Source organism: Thermobia domestica, chromosome 15 (assembly GCF_964235325.1).
Source record: "Thermobia domestica chromosome 15, izTheDome1.hap1.1, whole genome shotgun sequence".
In the NCBI taxonomy this organism is placed as follows: domain Eukaryota; kingdom Metazoa; phylum Arthropoda; class Insecta; order Zygentoma; family Lepismatidae; genus Thermobia; species Thermobia domestica.
Window position 1 is genome coordinate 160078126 of NC_137468.1, and position 18349 is coordinate 160096474.

Genomic DNA, 18349 nt, shown 5'->3' on the forward strand with positions numbered 1-18349 from the left:
CTGATCTTATGATCACTGATGACATTACAGTTCCCAATGTCTTCAATGCGGATCAAAATCGCTTCGAGAAGGAATTGCGTTGAGGGAGAAAGAATCATGAAGATCAGGGAAAATAGTGGGATATATGAGAGCAACATCTCATTCCTATATGATAATGCCGGTTCTGTCTACGGAAGGAGCAATTCTGCGTCCCGTGTATGTTCTGGTGGCTGAACCAAACTGTAGGTTCCCTGGAATAAAGCCAGCTGATCCGGCAAATATAATCTTTATCGCATTTGCTGGTAAACAGCGAACATGAACAATCAGATGCTTAAGACTTTCTATTCGAACGTCATGTGGAAAAACATTCCAAATGATAGGAAAAAATTCCTCCGGTACTTGATTCATGGTCTGCAAACAAAGACGACAGTTGTTCGTTACAATGTGTGGCAGTAGGCTTTGCATTGATCAAGGGCCTGATATCTGGTGGACGTAGTGGCATGATTCAGCCTCTGGATGTTCACTTCTTCCGTCCATACAAAGCCTTTGTTCGTTTCATCACTGATACAGCAATAATAGGAAGTGTACACTTGACATCGTGACAGGTTCATACAACTTCAGTCGTTAACAATTCACCACCTCAGTGCTCCTCGTTTTCAAAACATGATTCGATCTGCTTTCCATAAGGCTAGATACTTAAATGAGGAGCCCTAAAGTTGGATCACTCGTTACGATTATTGCTTTGACAGAATTGTGAACTACAAATGTTTCAAGTGCGACTTGATTGCGCTTGCCAGGTGTGCTCACTGTGAGCAGAGTATTTGTGCGAGACATGCACTCTTTTCTGAAGTGCATATTGATTTTAGTAATTGTTAACTTTTCTGTGCAATAACAAAACCACTTCGGATCTGCAAAACAAGCAACTTTTTCTTGTGTTTCATCACTTAAATATGCTGGAAACATGAACACAATCTAGTTTAAAAGAAAAAATAGGTAAAAGGATTCTCCCTTATGTTTTGGACTATGTATTACGACTATAACATGTACCTCCATGTGACGTTCTAGAGACTGTATCTCCTAAACCTTTTGCACCTGAAACTTCCCTGGCATATTGAGCACACTTAGTATTACTCTATCACATATGTTTCAGACAGCAACTCGATCCACCCTAACGTGACCTTTACTTGTAAGATATATAGTGAACATAAGATGTTATGTACAATTGATTGAATACTGTAAAGCAGCAATTGATTATATTACGGAGAAGTAGATACAGTATACAACAGACATTGGTTAAAAGACAACAAACGTAGTTACATACAAATAATACCGATAATTGAGCATGAAGCGGGTATAACATTCTTCTTTCTCACCTCAACCATAGTTTGGTAAACAACATGGAAATATTTAAAGTTTTCTCTCTATTGGGAAGACTGTTTCATACTTTGATAGATCTATTCTTGGCAACTGCATCTAGATATTTTACCCTTAGTCTTCCTCTTCTTCGTTTTCCTTCTGTCTTTCCCTCTATCAACATGGTGATCCAATCGGAGTGCCGAATAAGATGGCCAAGTATGCAGTTTCTTTTTTATCCTATTATCTTCATGATCTGTCGTCCTTCATTAGCTTCCTTTAGTACATCTTCATTCCTTTTTCTTTCGGTCCATGATATGCGCAGTATTCCGTTCCAACACCACATTTCAAATGCTTTCAGTTTGGGTACTTCAGTTTTTCTCAATGTCCACGTCTTTCATCCGTAAAGCGACATGCTCCATACCAGAGTCTTAATAAATAGAATTCGAACTACCAACGACATATTTCTTGATGTTAGGAGTCCTCTTTTCCTATTGGTTGCTTGTTTAGTCTGCACTATTCTGGAACTTAAGTCTTTTTCACTTCTCCCGTCCGAGAATATTAGACTCACTAAATAGGGGAACATCTTAGCGTATTGGATTTTCTCTGCCCCTAGCCGTACGTTTGCCTCTTCATGCCCTGCTCTTGTGCACTTTATCATTTTGGTTTTCTTCTTATTTATCTTCAATTTGCATTATAACATTATATTAACATAACTGATAATATCATCCAGTCAATCAGAATATGTATAATAGTTTTGATTGTAATGCATCACCACATATATAGATACAGACAAATATAATATTGTTGGTAATTTGATTTTCTTTCATTGTAGCTTTTTCCTTTTCATGTTTTGCAGTCGAGTCACCCGCTATTCCATCAACTATCGGTCCCTCGTCGTTCACGAAGATAAGTATCACGTTTTTTCTTCGCTTTGATTTTAATTATTCGTCATTTCTACAAATCCTCATGACATTTCTAAATATTATTATCGTAGAATATAAATTTACTTCGTAATATTTACTTGGGCTCACTTACCATTATTAATCAAAATAATATCCTTTATATAATGTTCAATCATTTGTAGTTATCATAAATAATATAGAATTTATTCATATTATTTTATTTTCATTTATTATTTTCCTTTATTTCAGACTAAAATAGGTTACTGATACAAGTTTGACGAAATATAATCAAGAAAAATAAATATTCATTTACTATTTATTTCTTCTAGCTATAAATTCTGATCTAACCTTGACTGAATACGCTTATCAAATGTTAATTATGTTGAATATAAATTGCTCATATCCGTTAAGTGTACATTTTAACGTATAATAAAGCCATTGAGAAGAGAAATTTCGCTAAAAGCTAAAACTGATGCTCTACGTACGTACATTTATAATCTTCCTTCACTGCTGAACTAACAAGAGTAAGTAAGTATTCCATACTGTATTTCATTAATTATGAACTTCCAGATTCGGCTTTATTCCATTACTGCAAATTTTGATGTATATGACTAATCTGTATTATTAAATTGAAAGTGACTAGGTTTGTAACTCTTAATCTGTTGAACCACCCGACCGATCTCTTTCAAATTTTCAGCATTGATAAGATTCGAACCTGAGATTGTCTTTTATCTATTCACTTCGATGATGTAACTTTGGGATTGGGGGAGGAGGGGGATATATAAGAAAATAAATAAAACGTAACTCTTAAACCAAACAACCAATCTCAATCAAAATTTTAACATAGATGAGGTTGGGGCCTTGGAAGTTCTTTACAATTCCTCTTTGACGGAACAATGTAGAGGAGAGGAGATGGGGGAGATATACAAAATTCAATATATATATAAAATAAAAGTGACTATGTTCGTGACTTAACTCTTGAACCATACGACCAATCTCAATCAAGTTTTCCACATAGATGAGGATTGGGCCTGGAAAGATTTTCGTCATTTAACTTTGACAGTAGAACTTAGGGGAGGGAGAGGAAGATATATAAAAATGAATAAAACTTTATACCTCTTGAATCACCTAACCGATCTTGATAAAATGTTCAACATAGACAAGATTCAAGGACAAGTCAAGGTTCATTTTCATGTACCCGCTGGGTGTAACGATCATCATGGGTTTCACTAAAGGACGTGCTTTTTGCACACTATACACAGACGTCTATGCAGAGTGTAGTTCGTCGATTTTTCGTTGTAAATGTATGTTCCGTCAAAGACTAAAACCAGCTTGTCATCCCCAACGCTTGTAACATTGCTGTTATGTAAGATGTTACAGAAGCTGCACAGCACAGTCAACTGTTCATTGTTCAATCCCGTGAACACTACTAACTGTTCTTCAGGAATTTCTGCGAGGTTTACCTTCATGTGCACAGGCACAGTTGACGTATTTTCAACGTTGAGATCCGATCCCTGACTACCCATTTCTGGTTGTTTCTGCACACTTCTCACATAAGAACTTGCCTTTATGTAGCATGTTGTACCTAGTACTGTTGACGGACGGAAGCACTGGAATAACTTATTTTTGCTCCCACGCATGTAACTAATCGCTTATAAGAACTCACTTCCACACACCGGGCGCCTTCTTTGCCCTCTAAACCATAGTTCGCACACGGAACATTGCCGATGTTTATCCGTGCTTCCACCGAAAGCCATTTGCCACACACGTCACCAAATTGTTTTGAAATGAATAATATGGCTTTTGCATTACACGTTTCCACACTGACGAAACCTACCAGAAAATAACACCAAATAGTACACAACAACAAAGTTCGCATAAATGTCGCGAGAAACAGAACAACAAAAGTCACTGGACAAAAGCATGCAGGAATTGCAACTTCTTGCAGGCACAATGAAGTAGGCACAACACACGAATCGATCACCACCTACTTGCAGTCACTAAAGACGAGTAAGCTACTACAAAAATCAACACCTTCACAATGACGCTTCTACTGTAGTTCCCTTCATAGAGGCAGCCCCGCAACAGACAGATAGCGAATAAGAAGCGAATGTTGCATATACACAACCTCAAACGTCCGGATCGGTCAAACAGAACATAATGCCACTGACGTTTTCAACTATTATTTGCCCCTTACCCTGCTGTACATCATAATATCACAATGGTCTTGTCAGAATATGTTCCCGGTGGATGAATGGATAAGCTCTTCGCCTTGTACTCAAGGGATCTCAGGTTCGATTTCCGGTGGGGACCGAGGAAGTCCGGATCCTTTGTTCAACTGTCGGTTCCATCCTTCGGAGGTCATCATCTCATGGCAGGCAATGGCAAACCATCGTGGGTACACTTTGCCCAGGAACCTTCGGGTCACAGCCCTGCCTTCGGGAGGAACACCACATCATCTTGATCTGCATTTCGGAGGCGCTGATGGTACGTAATACAATTCCCAGCCACCAAATACTCGCCCATACAGTCTATTAAACTACCAGATGGTGCCCAATTTCAACACCCTGTATCAGCCACAGGAAATATGACACAACTTTTCGTTTCTACCTATAATTTTCCCGTACCTTGATGCACATCATATTTGCAAATCATTGATCTCAGAGTTGTGGACGGTACCTACAAAAATCCGAATATAACATGTAGTTTCCCATATACTCCATTATAAACATGTGCGGTATTTTGGCCCTACTTTCTTGAAATCGTTATCAGTGTCGTCGAAATATTTTTTTCCTGAGGAGTTGCCTTTATATCTATAGGAATACAGCAAAAAAGCAAGGCAAATAGAACTTTTATTTTTGACGAGAACTTACACAGGGTCCTTTTAGGGGGAGAGTCTTATTTCACAGATGCTTCCGATTATTTTGTCTTACTCGTTACAGCAGTGGTCAGCAACAATTTTCGCATCCAATGCTACAAACTTAGTCGTATATTTTATGACCAAAGTATTTTGCAGTATTGGGTGTCAAAGGTTATCTCCTGATTGGTTAAAAGTTTTGTAATAAGACAAAGTTATTTTTCTTACTTTCGTTTATGCGATTACTGCTGGTTGGTGAAAATTTTTATACTTATGATGTAAGAAATTTCGTGCTAGCTCCTGTTCTAAATGTAATTGGATGTGAGAGGGATATACACACAAGAAGACATATAACTGAATTGTGTAATTAAAAAAAAAAAAAAAACGCTACAGAGCTCCTTCGTAACTAAGCGGTTAGCGTACGCGCCTTTGACGTGAGAGACCCGGCGGAAACTCATGTGGTTCGGGTTTCACGTTACTCAGTAAGTCCACATCTTTTAAAGCCTCGCTGCTGAACGGGAGATTAAACTCAACTCACCTCACCACCTAAAAACGCTACGGGAAAGAGAGAAGAACAATCGTATGCCCAAAGTGGTATTATATTTCAATTACAAGCGAAAGATGTAGCTTTCCCTTATTCGCCCAGACTTTTGTCACTTACAGCTACTTATCTTCACTTCCTGCTGCCTCATATGATGGTTAGTGTAGATTATTATTATTATTATTATTATTATTATTATTATTATTATTATTATTATTATTATTATTATTATTATTATTATGCATGCGCTTTCAAATGACATCAATAAATTAACGAGAAAATCAACCACATAATTATCTTTTCAAATCTATTCCTCATTCTTAGCTGAGAACCTGTCCGACTAGAGATCCCGGGCTAAACTCCTCCCCTCCCAAATCTCCCCTTAAAATCGGGTCTATCCAATTCAGTTAATATCTACAGCAGTTTTTATACACAAATGTTCATTATTCAAAGCACGTATGGATGGAAAAACACCTGGAGAAACAAAACTAAACATTTAAGAATGCCTGAGCTGTTGAACTTTTGCTTTGAGTAATGAACATTCATATATAACGTTTGTCAGCACATACTGACTGAGATAGTGCAGTTCGTTAACCGGTTTATTTCGTGCTGAACATATTAAGAAGTTTCCTTAGAGGACAAAAGTTGAAAAGTTAAACATAATCAAGTACAGTGGCGTATTTACGATTTTGTTTCGGGAGAGGCTTTGCTAACTTTCGGGGGGGGGGGGGGCTTTGCCTGGAAATATGAAAATTCTGCAAGATATTTCATTTACTTTACTATACTAAGTAAGATTTCGGGGGGGGCTTAAGCCCGGAAGCCACCCCCCTAAATACGCCACTGATGAAGTACATATGGCACTTCATTTAAATAACTATCACCATACATCAAAAAGAACAGTAAGATTCGCGAATTTATTGTAACAAAGAAGAAATTGGCACTAACATTTGCAGATCAAATTTAGCATTAATATTAAAATGTCTATTTCTAGTAATTTAATTGCAATCTACGTATTTCTAATACCACAAGAATGTTTATCCTACTGAGTGACTTATTGTTAACGGACGTATTCCTAACCTAAAATCTCTATCACAAGAAAACTTCTTCTAGATAAAAAGCCTGGCTGCTCTTACCCGTGCTTTCCCCACTGAAGTTTCCTCTTAAATTTTTAACCATGACTAAGGCTTCGGCCAGATTCAAATGTTAGGTATTTAAAGCCATTCAAGGGAAATAGAAGACATTCCTACAATATGGATCGGAGTGATTTGAATAGCTGGATTCAAGTAATCACATAATTATGAATTAAAGAGAGAGAGAGAAAAGCGTGTAAGGCAGTTAATAAATAAAGATTCTATCTGAATTACATAAACAAAAGTAACTTTAAACAAAATTTACAATGTAATTAGAAGAAAATGTTCATGAAATTTTTGTTGTAAATGTTATGTTTAATTTTGGTTGTTGATTTTTTTCTTCTTTACTAGTTCTTAAAACTTTATACTACTGATGATGTATGTACGCTGGACAGACGGAATTATTAAAAAAGCTTCGATGTTGAGGATTATTACAAAATTTTGTAGTATTATATCCAATTACTTAGCATAGAGAAGCTTATGCGTGAAGTTACAGATCTTATTCGAAGAATGATCTTAATTATAGATAAAATAATTCCAAAGATCCAAAATACCACGGAATCTTTGTCACAGTAGAACCTAATTACTTACAGCTGTTTGGATCATCATGGCTCGCTGATCTCTCATCGCTCTCACAATATCCAAAGGATAAACAGGTTCGTTTGCCTCTATGAGGCACATCACAGTCTCCATTAGAATAAGAACACCCGTTCGTCCGATGCCAGTTGAACAATGAACCACCGTCGGTTCAACCATCCCGGCTCTTGCCTGACGGACTCTCTGGACGAACTCCAAAAACTGCGACGATTCGGTTGGGACTCCGTGGTCAGGCCATGCCACATACTGCATATGTGTAATGTGCCTTTCCTCTTGTGTCTGAAAAAGTTTAAAAGGAACAGATTAGAAATCGTGCATTTACTAAAGTAGTAGAGTTAATGTGTACTGAGATTGGAATACGATACATTTTTGATATGATATTTAGAAAGATAAAAACATCTCAACCTTACGTTCTTATAATAAATTATAACAGACACTACTGTACGGTTTCGCTCGTCTATTCTTCGGTAAGACTTTGTCAGTTGCGCTGCTACATATATGACAGTTAATGGCATTTTTCATTCTGGAAAATCCTGTAACTCGGATGAAATATTCTTAAAATCAATTCCTAAGCAAGTTTACTTCACACTTCCAAGTTAAGACAGACAAAATTGCTGAAATATTCCTTTTAAAAATTCGTTACTTCGCTCGAAAGCGTTTCATGATGATTGATGTACCGCAGATATAATCGTATTATTATAATAATTATATACTGCCTTAATTATAGAAAACTCGTTCTCAAACTTAGTCAGAAAATGTTAAATATGATGATTTATTGAGTGAAAATCATAGCGCTAACATTCACTCACTTCTCACAGATAGAAAGTCACATCGAAGAAGACATGAACGAAGTTTTGCAACAGTATAAGCAGTGGTTGAAGTGAGACGGTATGCGGTAGAATGTCATACTGCCTCTGGTTTTTCAGTGATCAAGACATACTGTCAGTGGAAAGTGGATGATAATACACTTTTAATAAACCCATTTTTATACACAGTAATTGACGAATACCTTTGCACGTCAAAGATTTTATTTCTTATGTAGAAGTAATTTCTAAGTTGGCAACACCAACATTTTTGTCACGTTTTGTTTTTTAAAAGAGTTGTCTACAAAGAAGTTCGCCCCTTGCTACTATACAAGAACTCGTGTTTATTGTGCTGGTTGCAGATAAGGGTCACATAACAGAAAGGAATCAATTATGGGCCCAATCCGAACAAAAAATAGTGTATTGAGGCAACTCATTTAAACTGAAATCGGAAAATATTGTTCGTCGGGACTTCTTTTGTGAATACAATGATAAAGAAATACATAACTGAGTCCGGTATTTACGAGAAAAAAAAGAGTTTACCCAAACAAAAAAATCTGTTGTTTTCATTAAAAAGTACTGTTGCGTCTTTCTAATAATTGGATAACACTGTGAATGTGTGTGTGCAGTAATCATCTGTCTGCGTGAGTGTATCCTTAATATTTAGATCTTTGTGGCGAGTGCTTTTAATTCAATCTGATATTTTTAGTTAATGAAAAGTAAATGCTTTCAATATGGAGCAGTGCTTAGTGAAAATAAAGAAGAAGAAAAAAAAACTCGCTTCCCCAATAAATTCATTCATCAGGAAGTTAATAATCATGACATGAATTTCGCTGCATTTCCTGATTATCTTACTAGAGCACAGGGTGGCCAAATTTAAAGAATATACGTGGCTGACATACAATAATGGTGGATTTGATTGTTCTATATACACAAGTGCGAGGGGACTTTGGATGCATTCAAATCTGAAAATTTGAGCATGGGTGGACTTAGGGGTTGTCTGCTATGGAGGAGGCGGGACTTCCGGGGTCTGGAATACCCCTTAGTAGAGTGGGGGTCCGAGAGTTATTCCGCGTGAAACTGTTTAAAAATTGTTAATATAAAAACTCGGTTTTTGAGCATTTTCGTGTATAATTCTCTATAATGCAACATAAGAGGTATTTTTTATTTTTCTCAGAAAGTTGGGGGCGGGGAGCAAAGCCTCTCTATGCTTCCTTTCACGTAACTACGGAGAACTTCTCCCATGGTTTTGAGTCATCATGTAAATAGAAATGCCATGTTTTAGGCAACATACTCTCACTGTATTTCAACATTTAGACAGGCAGTATGTCTAGTCAAAATTGTAATAAAGCATTCCTCTAATTTTTTCCACTTCGAACATAAGTTATAATTTGTTAAAAGGATATAAGATAAGATGTTTTTATCTTTTTGAGTAGTAAAGTTATATTAGTAGTGTTTATTTTATATTAATAGTGTATATTAGAAAATAATGTTTATTTTCACGAAATAATAAAAAGTGTTGTGAATAATCATTGCCCAATTCATGTAAACAATTCTTGAAAAAAAATACGGAATCCTTATACAAATTCGTCTCCAAACTCTCCAAATAATTGCCATCAAAATTATACAATATAATTAGGTAAAACTCTACTAAGATCTACTTTCAGTACATACTTCTATATACAATGATTTGCAGGGCATTTTTATAGACAATGATTTACGTAAGACAGGAATTGAATATTTTATTTCTAAAGACATTAAAAATTAAATTGTTATATTGAACTTCAAGACAAAAACTAGTAAGATATTGTTATATATAATCTACTATAATGTAAAAGGGTCGTTTCCTTCATTTGTTTCTACGAACGTATAAATATAATTTGTAACTAAGGTACTCACATGAACTTATCAAGTGCAAAAATCTAAGTATGTAACTTTGACTTACTACCAACTCTGATTTTACCTTGTATCTATGTAAGCCTACGATTTATGAACTTGACCTCCAAACGCCAAAACCTCCTGCTTTAAGTGTAAAATGATACATACTTATTTAAGGATATGGTTTGATGCATATTTATATAATTAGTGTTTTAAAAAAAAAAGTTCCGAATGCCGTTTAATTGCACCAAACTGTTACACCAAACTCTGTTTGATTAGTCAGTAGCTCTGGGAAATGGAAGCTGTTTTCTTTTTCTCTTTGTCTTTCTTTCTTTCTTCTCAGAATTCCATTTGCCATTTTTTCCGTGCGCCTAGTTGAGAAATGATGGATAATTTACATAAACTCTTGTTAATGTAAATCTCTTGTACTCGAATAACCTTTTTTCGAACTCCGTTAGACTTTTGTTCTTTCTGTTTACATGATTACTTAAATCCAGCTATCAAACCGCTGAAATTCGTACTTGTTATAGAAATGTCTTCTATTTCCTTCAGAAGATTATAAACCTTTAGCATTCGGCTCTGTGCGGAGCATACTGACGAAGGCAGTACAAACTGCTGAAACAGTGTAGTGTAATTAATGTGCATTTGGACGCAGATGTTATATTTTTCTCTAGCGATGTAAAATAATACAATTTGTAACCACAGGGTGTCTACTAGAATTCCAAAATGAAATTTCGTGACTTTTCTTTCCCAAATCATAAAATTTAGTAACATTCTCAAGAGAGAATTTGAGTGCGAATTAGGCCGAATTTTCATGCATGCGATAAAAGCGTGTTTTGCTAGCGATTTGGTAGCGTCTAAAGTTGGCCATAGACATTTTTGGTGGTGAATTTTGATGTTTTATAGTATAACACTTTCCAGTCTGTACTTATATTTGAATAGATTAAAAAAAAAAAGTGACCCAAAAACTAAATTTCGTGACTTTTTCTTGACTTTCATGACCGTTTACTGATTTCGTGACTCTTTCGTGACTTTCGTGACCGATAGACACCCTGAACCATCGAATGCTCAACAAAAGCTAACTTATAAATTAAAGAATAATCTATTTGCAAAGACAGCCAATGTCTAAAACGTCCAAGCTCTCTCCCCGCTGGTCTAGCAAGTAGCGAGTATGCCTCTGGTGAACATGGTCCCGGATTCGATCCCCAGTGGGAAAACACAAGACATTGAATTACACAATCATTCACTTTCATTAATCATCCGTCTCCCTTAACCTAAAAAGCGTAACTGTGGGATGTTAAACTAAAATTGTAATTTACTGCCATATTGTAAAACATCCAATCCCAATTTTATTACTAACACTACGAGCGTTGTAAATAACGAAAGACACATGCTACGCATATTCTATACTAAAAATAATATGCATTGGAGCAAGGCATAATATTAAAATGTAAATCGAATATCTGTAAGTTTAGTTTTTATTATATTTATTCATTTATTTACTTTTAAATTTTAATTTTTTCTTTGCAACATTTAACACTCAGATATCTACCGTGTCTTCCGATCGGTGAGTTCTGCGAGAAATACAGTAGGTTAACAAAAGAGTTTTCACTAAACATTCAGTATGATTATTCACATATTTGATCTCACAACGTATCATAGACTGGATACAGGTATGCAAGCCCCCTTAAAAAGACAAATGATACCTCTGAAAGATATTTCCGTTTTCTCACAAGTAAACCTTACGTTTGGGTGAATCGAGTTGCTGACTGAGAAACATATGAGAAAGTAGTACTAAATGTGGTCAGTATTTCAGTGAAGTTGTAGGTGCGAAGCTCCAGGGGTTTAGGAGATACAGCTATCAGAACATCACATGGAAGTACAGAATAGTCTTCATACAGTTGGAGGTAAAAGCTCTGTAAGACCTCTTGTAACGACAAAAGGTGAATAACAAATATATGGGTACATATTAGGACTAGGGGGAAGTCATATAGTAAGGGTATACCTGACGGCGGCCATCTTGAAATCCGCCATTTGGAATTAAGGTTAAGTTTTTAAACTAGGAATAGGGTCATGTGATACATGATTTAAGGCGCAAATTTAATCAGAAGAACAATGGTCACGTTAATTTTGAGTTACGCACAATTGGTAAAAAGTTACAGGGAAATTAAATATTATTGCAGCATATGTATTAGTCCTTTACCCCACCTTGTAAATTTTGTTTTAATGATAATAATTAAATAAAAAGCAGGTGGATAAATATTAGGTCTATGGTAAGAGTTGCCTTGATGGCGGCCATGTTCAAATTCGCCATTTTGAAGCAGACAAAAGTTTTAAACAAAACGCATAACAGTGATACCTTATTAATAGCAAATTTTACCATAACTCCAACGGTATAACCATTTTTGCTTTATCATTAACCAGCACAAAATTAAATGGATCGCTCCTTACGACTACTGCTTTGACGGAATTGTTAACGACAGATGTGTCATGTGTAACTCGATTGCCTTTGTCAGGTGTGCTCACTGTGAGCAGAGCATTTGTGCAAGTCACGCACTCTTTTCTGAACTACATATTGATTGTACTAATTGAGGACTTTTCTGGAAGAAAGACCCAAGTTCAATTATGACTCAATTATTCTTTGGTCATTTTTCCTTAAATTAGCAACTTGTTTATGAGATAACAAATGATACTTAATGATAAAGCAAAAATATTATACCGTTGGAGTTATGGTAAAATTTGCTATTAATAAGGTATCACTGTTATGCGTTTTGTTTAAAACTTTTGTCTGCTTCAAAATGGCGGATTTGAACACCATCAAGGCAACATGGCCACCATCAAGGCAACTCTTACCATAGACCTAATATTTATCCACCTGCTTTTTATTTAATTATTATCATTAAAACAAAATTTACAAGGTGGGGTAAAGGACTAATACATATGCTGCAACAATATTTAATTTCCCTGTAACTTTTTACCAATTGTGCGTAACTCAAAATTAACGTGACCATTGTTCTTCTGATTAAATTTGCGCCTTAAATCATGTATCACATGACCCTATTCCTAGTTTAAAAACTTAACCTTAATTCCAAATGGCGGATTTCAAGATGGCCGCCATCAGGTATACCCTTACTATATGACTTCCCCCTAGTCCTAATATATACCCATATATTTGTTATTCACCTTTTGTCGTTACAAGAGGTCTTACAGAGCTTTTACCTCCAACTGTATGAAGACTATTCTGTACTTCCATGTGATGTTCTGATAGCTGTATCTCCTAAACCCCTGGAGCTTCGCACCTACAACTTCACTGAAATACTGACCACATTTAGTACTACTTTCTCATATGTGTCTCAGTCAGCAACTCGATTCACCCAAACGTAAGGTTTACTTGTCAGTAATAAAAAGTAACAAATCAATTACAAAAATAAACCAACTTACTTCAAGATTTAAAAGGGTGAATTCTCTAAAGGCAAAACTTGGTGTTTCTTCCTCTTTTGTACATGTCAGGCGCAACTGATTCAGTTCTATGGAGTCGTGGATTTGTGGCCAGTACTTGTGACATTTGATACGCCCTCGTTCTACAACAGTTGTTAACATTACCACCAGGGTGCTCTGAGCCTCTAAAACCATCTGCCAGAAGTCGATTGTTGTATTAGGTAATGGACCTGGATTAAAAATTAAAAAAAAAGAAGAAGAAGTTAAAAACAGAATTATAACTTCGTTTTCTTTTCAACCCTTTGGGGATCCTGGCTTTTTGGGCTATTTTTTAGACTTTCAGTGAAGCAGCTACTGTATCGTCACTATTTATCCTAGGATCATGGTGCATACCTCATTCTCTTCAGAATAGAGCTGGCTTTCAAATCATACCACTTGCGTGCTCATACCATATACCAGAAGCGGGAAAAAAATGTCAAAGTGAAAATTTCGGAGGGAAATTTTTTTTCTCGAACTTTGGCCCCCCTGGACCCCCCCTGTGTGATCGTTGCCATCTAAAAAAATCTGAGAAATAGTACTTAGTATACTGAATGTGTGGGCCAAATTTCAAGTTTCTATCTTGAATAGTAAGGGCGGGAGAATTTTTATCAAAAATTCCCACAGTGCCCCAAAGTACCATAAAACACTATGGTCTCAGGGGAAAAAATTCCTGAGACATCCCTAATTACCCTAGGACTATAATCCGCCAATCATTCTCTTCAGAATAGAACTGTCTTTCAGGCGGTACCATTCATATGTCTCCATCATGTATCTAAGGCGGGAAATTCCTGAAAAAAGGGATTTTGGGGGGCAAAATTTCCCTTTTTTCAACTTTTGCCCCTCTGGATCCCCCTGTTTTTACGCAGAAATCGGAAAAAACTTCTGGTAAATACTACTCGGTGGACTGAATGTTTGTGCAAAATTTCAATCTTCTACGTGAAAAAATAGGCCTGCCAGAGAAAATTTCCCTACTTTGCCCCACTTCTACCCTATACAGAAGTATATTTGGATAAAAATTCACTGGGACGTCCCTAAATACCCTAGAATAATAATTCGACCGTCATTCTCTTCAGAATAGAACGGCCTTTCAGACGGTATGACTCACGTGGTCCTATCTTGTATGTGAGGCGGAAATATGACGAGAAACGGGATTTTGGGGGTAAAAAATCCCTATTTTTACCACTTTTCCCTCTGGTTCCCCCCTGTTTTGGCACTGACATCGGAACAAAAAATCTGGTAAATAGTACTCGGTGGACTGAATGTTTGTGCAAAATTTCAATCTTCTACGTAGAAAAATAAGCTCGCCAAAAAAAAAAAAAAAAAAAAAACCCGGACGAAAAAGCTCAAATAGAAGAGAAATAACGCAATGTACCATGAAAAGTGCTTATGGTACAAATTGTACTATAGGATCCCCAAAGGGTTAAGTATTTTAGAACGATTACAAACGATTATTTTACGATTTCTTGTATTTTCGTACCATACCTAATTCTGTACCTTGTAAGGATATATATATGAGCAATTTTCTTAAAATTTGCTTAGTTTTTTTCTTAGTTTTTTAAAGTTTTGTATCGCCTTTACGACAGCCATAAAGATATTAATTTAATTTGTTCCTTGAAGTTTCAACAACTTCCGGTGCTCTTCAAGCTACTTTATTTCTAAAGACAACTTTTTTTTTTCAGTTTTTTCTTATTTTTAAACGTGTCTTGATTCCTTCAAATGATCTTCATATCTTCTGTAAGCAGGAAAAAATATACATATATCCTTGACTCTCGACATATTTTAGGAATAAGGAATTAGATTTCTGGGTTTTCAGCATCTATGGCCATGTTAGCCCCTCACGTATAAGGGATGACGTCCCTTGGCGATCACACTATGTGTGGAAAGGGAAGGAAGAAAGCGGCCTGGGACCTGTGTTAGGTACCATTCCGACATTTGTCTGGTGTGAATGAGAAAAAAGCAAAAAAACCTCTCAAGATGGATCGTCTGAAAAAGCTGTTACACTTTTTCGACCGAGTGCCCCCACCGGGAATCGAACCCGGAATCGCTCGCACCAAAGGTGAGAGTGTTAGAGGCTACGTCACGTGGGGCCACTCTCGACATATTTTGAAGCATTTTCCTGCCTCGTTTTAATTTCCTTGACTTTTAAGGTCAGTGTGAACCCATATAGTATCAAGTTGGTGCATTTTTAGACACTATTTTTCTCTCGCAGCGTGGGTATGTCAGACAGGCCCGTAGCCAGCCCAAAAATGTAGAGGGGGCCCGGTAGAAGTTAGGGGGAGGCCGAGCCAACCATATTATAATTCACCAAATAGTAACATCAACAATTCATCATATCTGCTCTTGGATGTTTAAGTATTTTGCTTCTACTTAATTCTATTATCCAACTCTACACACACACACATTAAGTCAACATTCTGTAATCTACATTAAAAAACGTGAATTTTATTAAATAAGTATTATTAACTACACGAATTAGAATTAAAATATAAATGTTTTAATAGTCCCACATGTAATACTAACATTAAGATCAAGAACGAGAGATGATTTACTGTGAAATAAGGAAATTCAACTTTACTTAGGCTCTTGTTTAGGGTTAACTTGCGAAGTTGCCCTTCCGTTTTTATCAAAATTTTGAAACTTTACCTAGAAGAAATTGATAATTTGATTGCTTGTGTGCTTGATAACATGTAAGTGAAGCGTAATTTATGTGTAATATATTTTGATAAGCGGTTATAAAGACGGGAGTAATTCGCAAGTAGAGGGAACTACTTGTCTCTAGGTTCAGGACGGTTGTATTGTGGATAATTTTCGAGTAAACATGCCTGCAAGTGTACAGGGTCTTTGCGCTGGATGTGAATTGACAGTACTAATATTTGTAAAACATGATGTTGATAATGATGTTAATCTTTTGAATATTCATAAGAACAAAGACCACCAACGATCGTTCACGAGTTTCTGCTTGAGATAGGAGAGCTCTACAAACCTAAGTGCGTACTAAGGTAAGTGTGAAGTAGACATAACCTAACCTAAGTAACCTAGTAGTGCGTTATCTCACCTTACTTCGGCTTCTCGCTTCGCTCGTTCTTCCCTCTCAACTCCGCACTCCCCATTAACTACCCACAACCGTGCTCCACGCGGCCCTCCAGTCTCCCCTTTAGGTTAATAATGGATTTCCATATGTAATTGTGGTTCCTTCACCGTATTCACACTCTCGAGGTAACGTAACAGAACATAAAATGAGTAAAGTTTAAGTAGAAATTGATGATTGTAGATTTTATTATAGTTTTTTGTTTAAAATTAGGTGGATGGGTAACTTTGAAGTAATTCCCTTGTTTACAACTACAGTTGTATTTTTTTTAAATATTTATACTAAGTTCTTGTTTAAAATCTGAAATTAAACTCATTTTATATAAATGAATCACCTTCACACTATACCAAGAAGACACATACCAAAACAGCTAAAAAAAATACTATAATGTTATTCAAAGCTACACAGAAAAAATGTATGCGGCATACGTAATATCGTAGGTTACATTTGTAAATCCTGTAGCTTTCGGATAACGTACAGCAAGCGTATAACTGAAAACGCATGTTTTATAATACTTTCTGTATAAGTGTTCCATCTACCCATACGAAAATGAAAAATCTGTACAAGTACTGTACAGGCACTGGAAACGCATGTCTAGTGCATGTGTTACATTTTTCCAGGTCCTGTTTTATGCATGTTGCAGCTTTCAGTACACATCTCAACGAGTAGAAATATTAACATTCTAATATACAGAGCCCTTGCCATCTCCGATGAAGATAGCCTGCAATCTGAACTTTAGCATCTAAAGGCCACTTTACTACAAAATGACTATACCTTGATAAGACATACGGAGGATACTGATAAGGACCACATTCAATCCAAGCTATAAGATACCTACACCGAAAGAAGGAACAAGAGGAATCACTTGCCTTCCGTATACCGGTAACTTGTCAGGGAAACTGAACAAGATCTTATCCAAACAAGGAATTAAAAAGAATTCACAAACTCAGAGCCCTTTTAGGTCCAGCGAAAGATAACGTAGGACTCAGAACACCAGTTTACCGTATTCCGTGTAATTGTAGGAAAACTTATATTGAACAAACTGAAGTTCGCTACAAGCAACATGCAAACTATATATATATATATAAAAAAAACCTCCAAACAGACAAATCGGGACTGGCAGAACACCGTATAAAGGAAGAGTATGCCATCTCATTTTCCGAATTCACTATACTTACAAGAAGCTCAGGATATTCGGATAGGAAAATAAAAGAAACCATAGCAATTTTGAAAGAAGCTAGAATCTCAATAAAGATGTTGCCTATCAACTTAGCAACACCTGAATTTCCCTAATTAGAAAGCATTAGCCAACAACTAGTTACAGCCTATCATTAGGCCAACAACTGAATGGACAACCCACCAGCCAATCAGAAAGCACCAGCCACCGACTAATCACGGCCAGTCTTCAGGCCGACAATTGACTGGACAATCCATCAGCCAACTCCCGACAATATACATGTGCAATTCCTCTACCTGGTCTTTTCATACTGATCCTGAAAATGAGAACAATGTCTATTCTCGAGCGTGATGGTCATATTACTATGATATGGTATCAAAGAAACACATATTTTAGAACGTACTTATTTGTATTCCATCAATATATTCCATTACTTACAATCAAGGCAACTTCATTAACTCAGGTGCGTGGATCCTAGTTCGATCCCAGCTCCCAAATGTGTTTGTCGAAATGGGTTTCGTGGTAGACAAACACCGTGTGTGTGGATTCTATCGGAAATCTTAC

General features: G+C 36.3%; 1 protein-coding gene across 1 annotated transcript in view; it reads right to left on the bottom strand.

Annotated features, from left to right (window-relative positions):
* The window catches only part of LOC145671688 (tyrosine-protein phosphatase non-receptor type 4-like), a 35479-nt gene extending 17385 nt beyond the window's left edge, over nt 1-18094 (bottom strand). The window contains exons 1-3 of the mRNA XM_081740888.1: nt 18082-18094; nt 13485-13711; nt 7357-7641 (exon numbers count right to left, since the gene is read on the bottom strand). Coding sequence (XP_081597014.1) covers nt 7357-7641; nt 13485-13711; nt 18082-18094 — 525 coding nt within the window. The remainder of the gene's footprint in view (nt 1-7356; nt 7642-13484; nt 13712-18081) is intronic.
* Between the last annotated feature and the right edge of the window lie 255 nt (nt 18095-18349).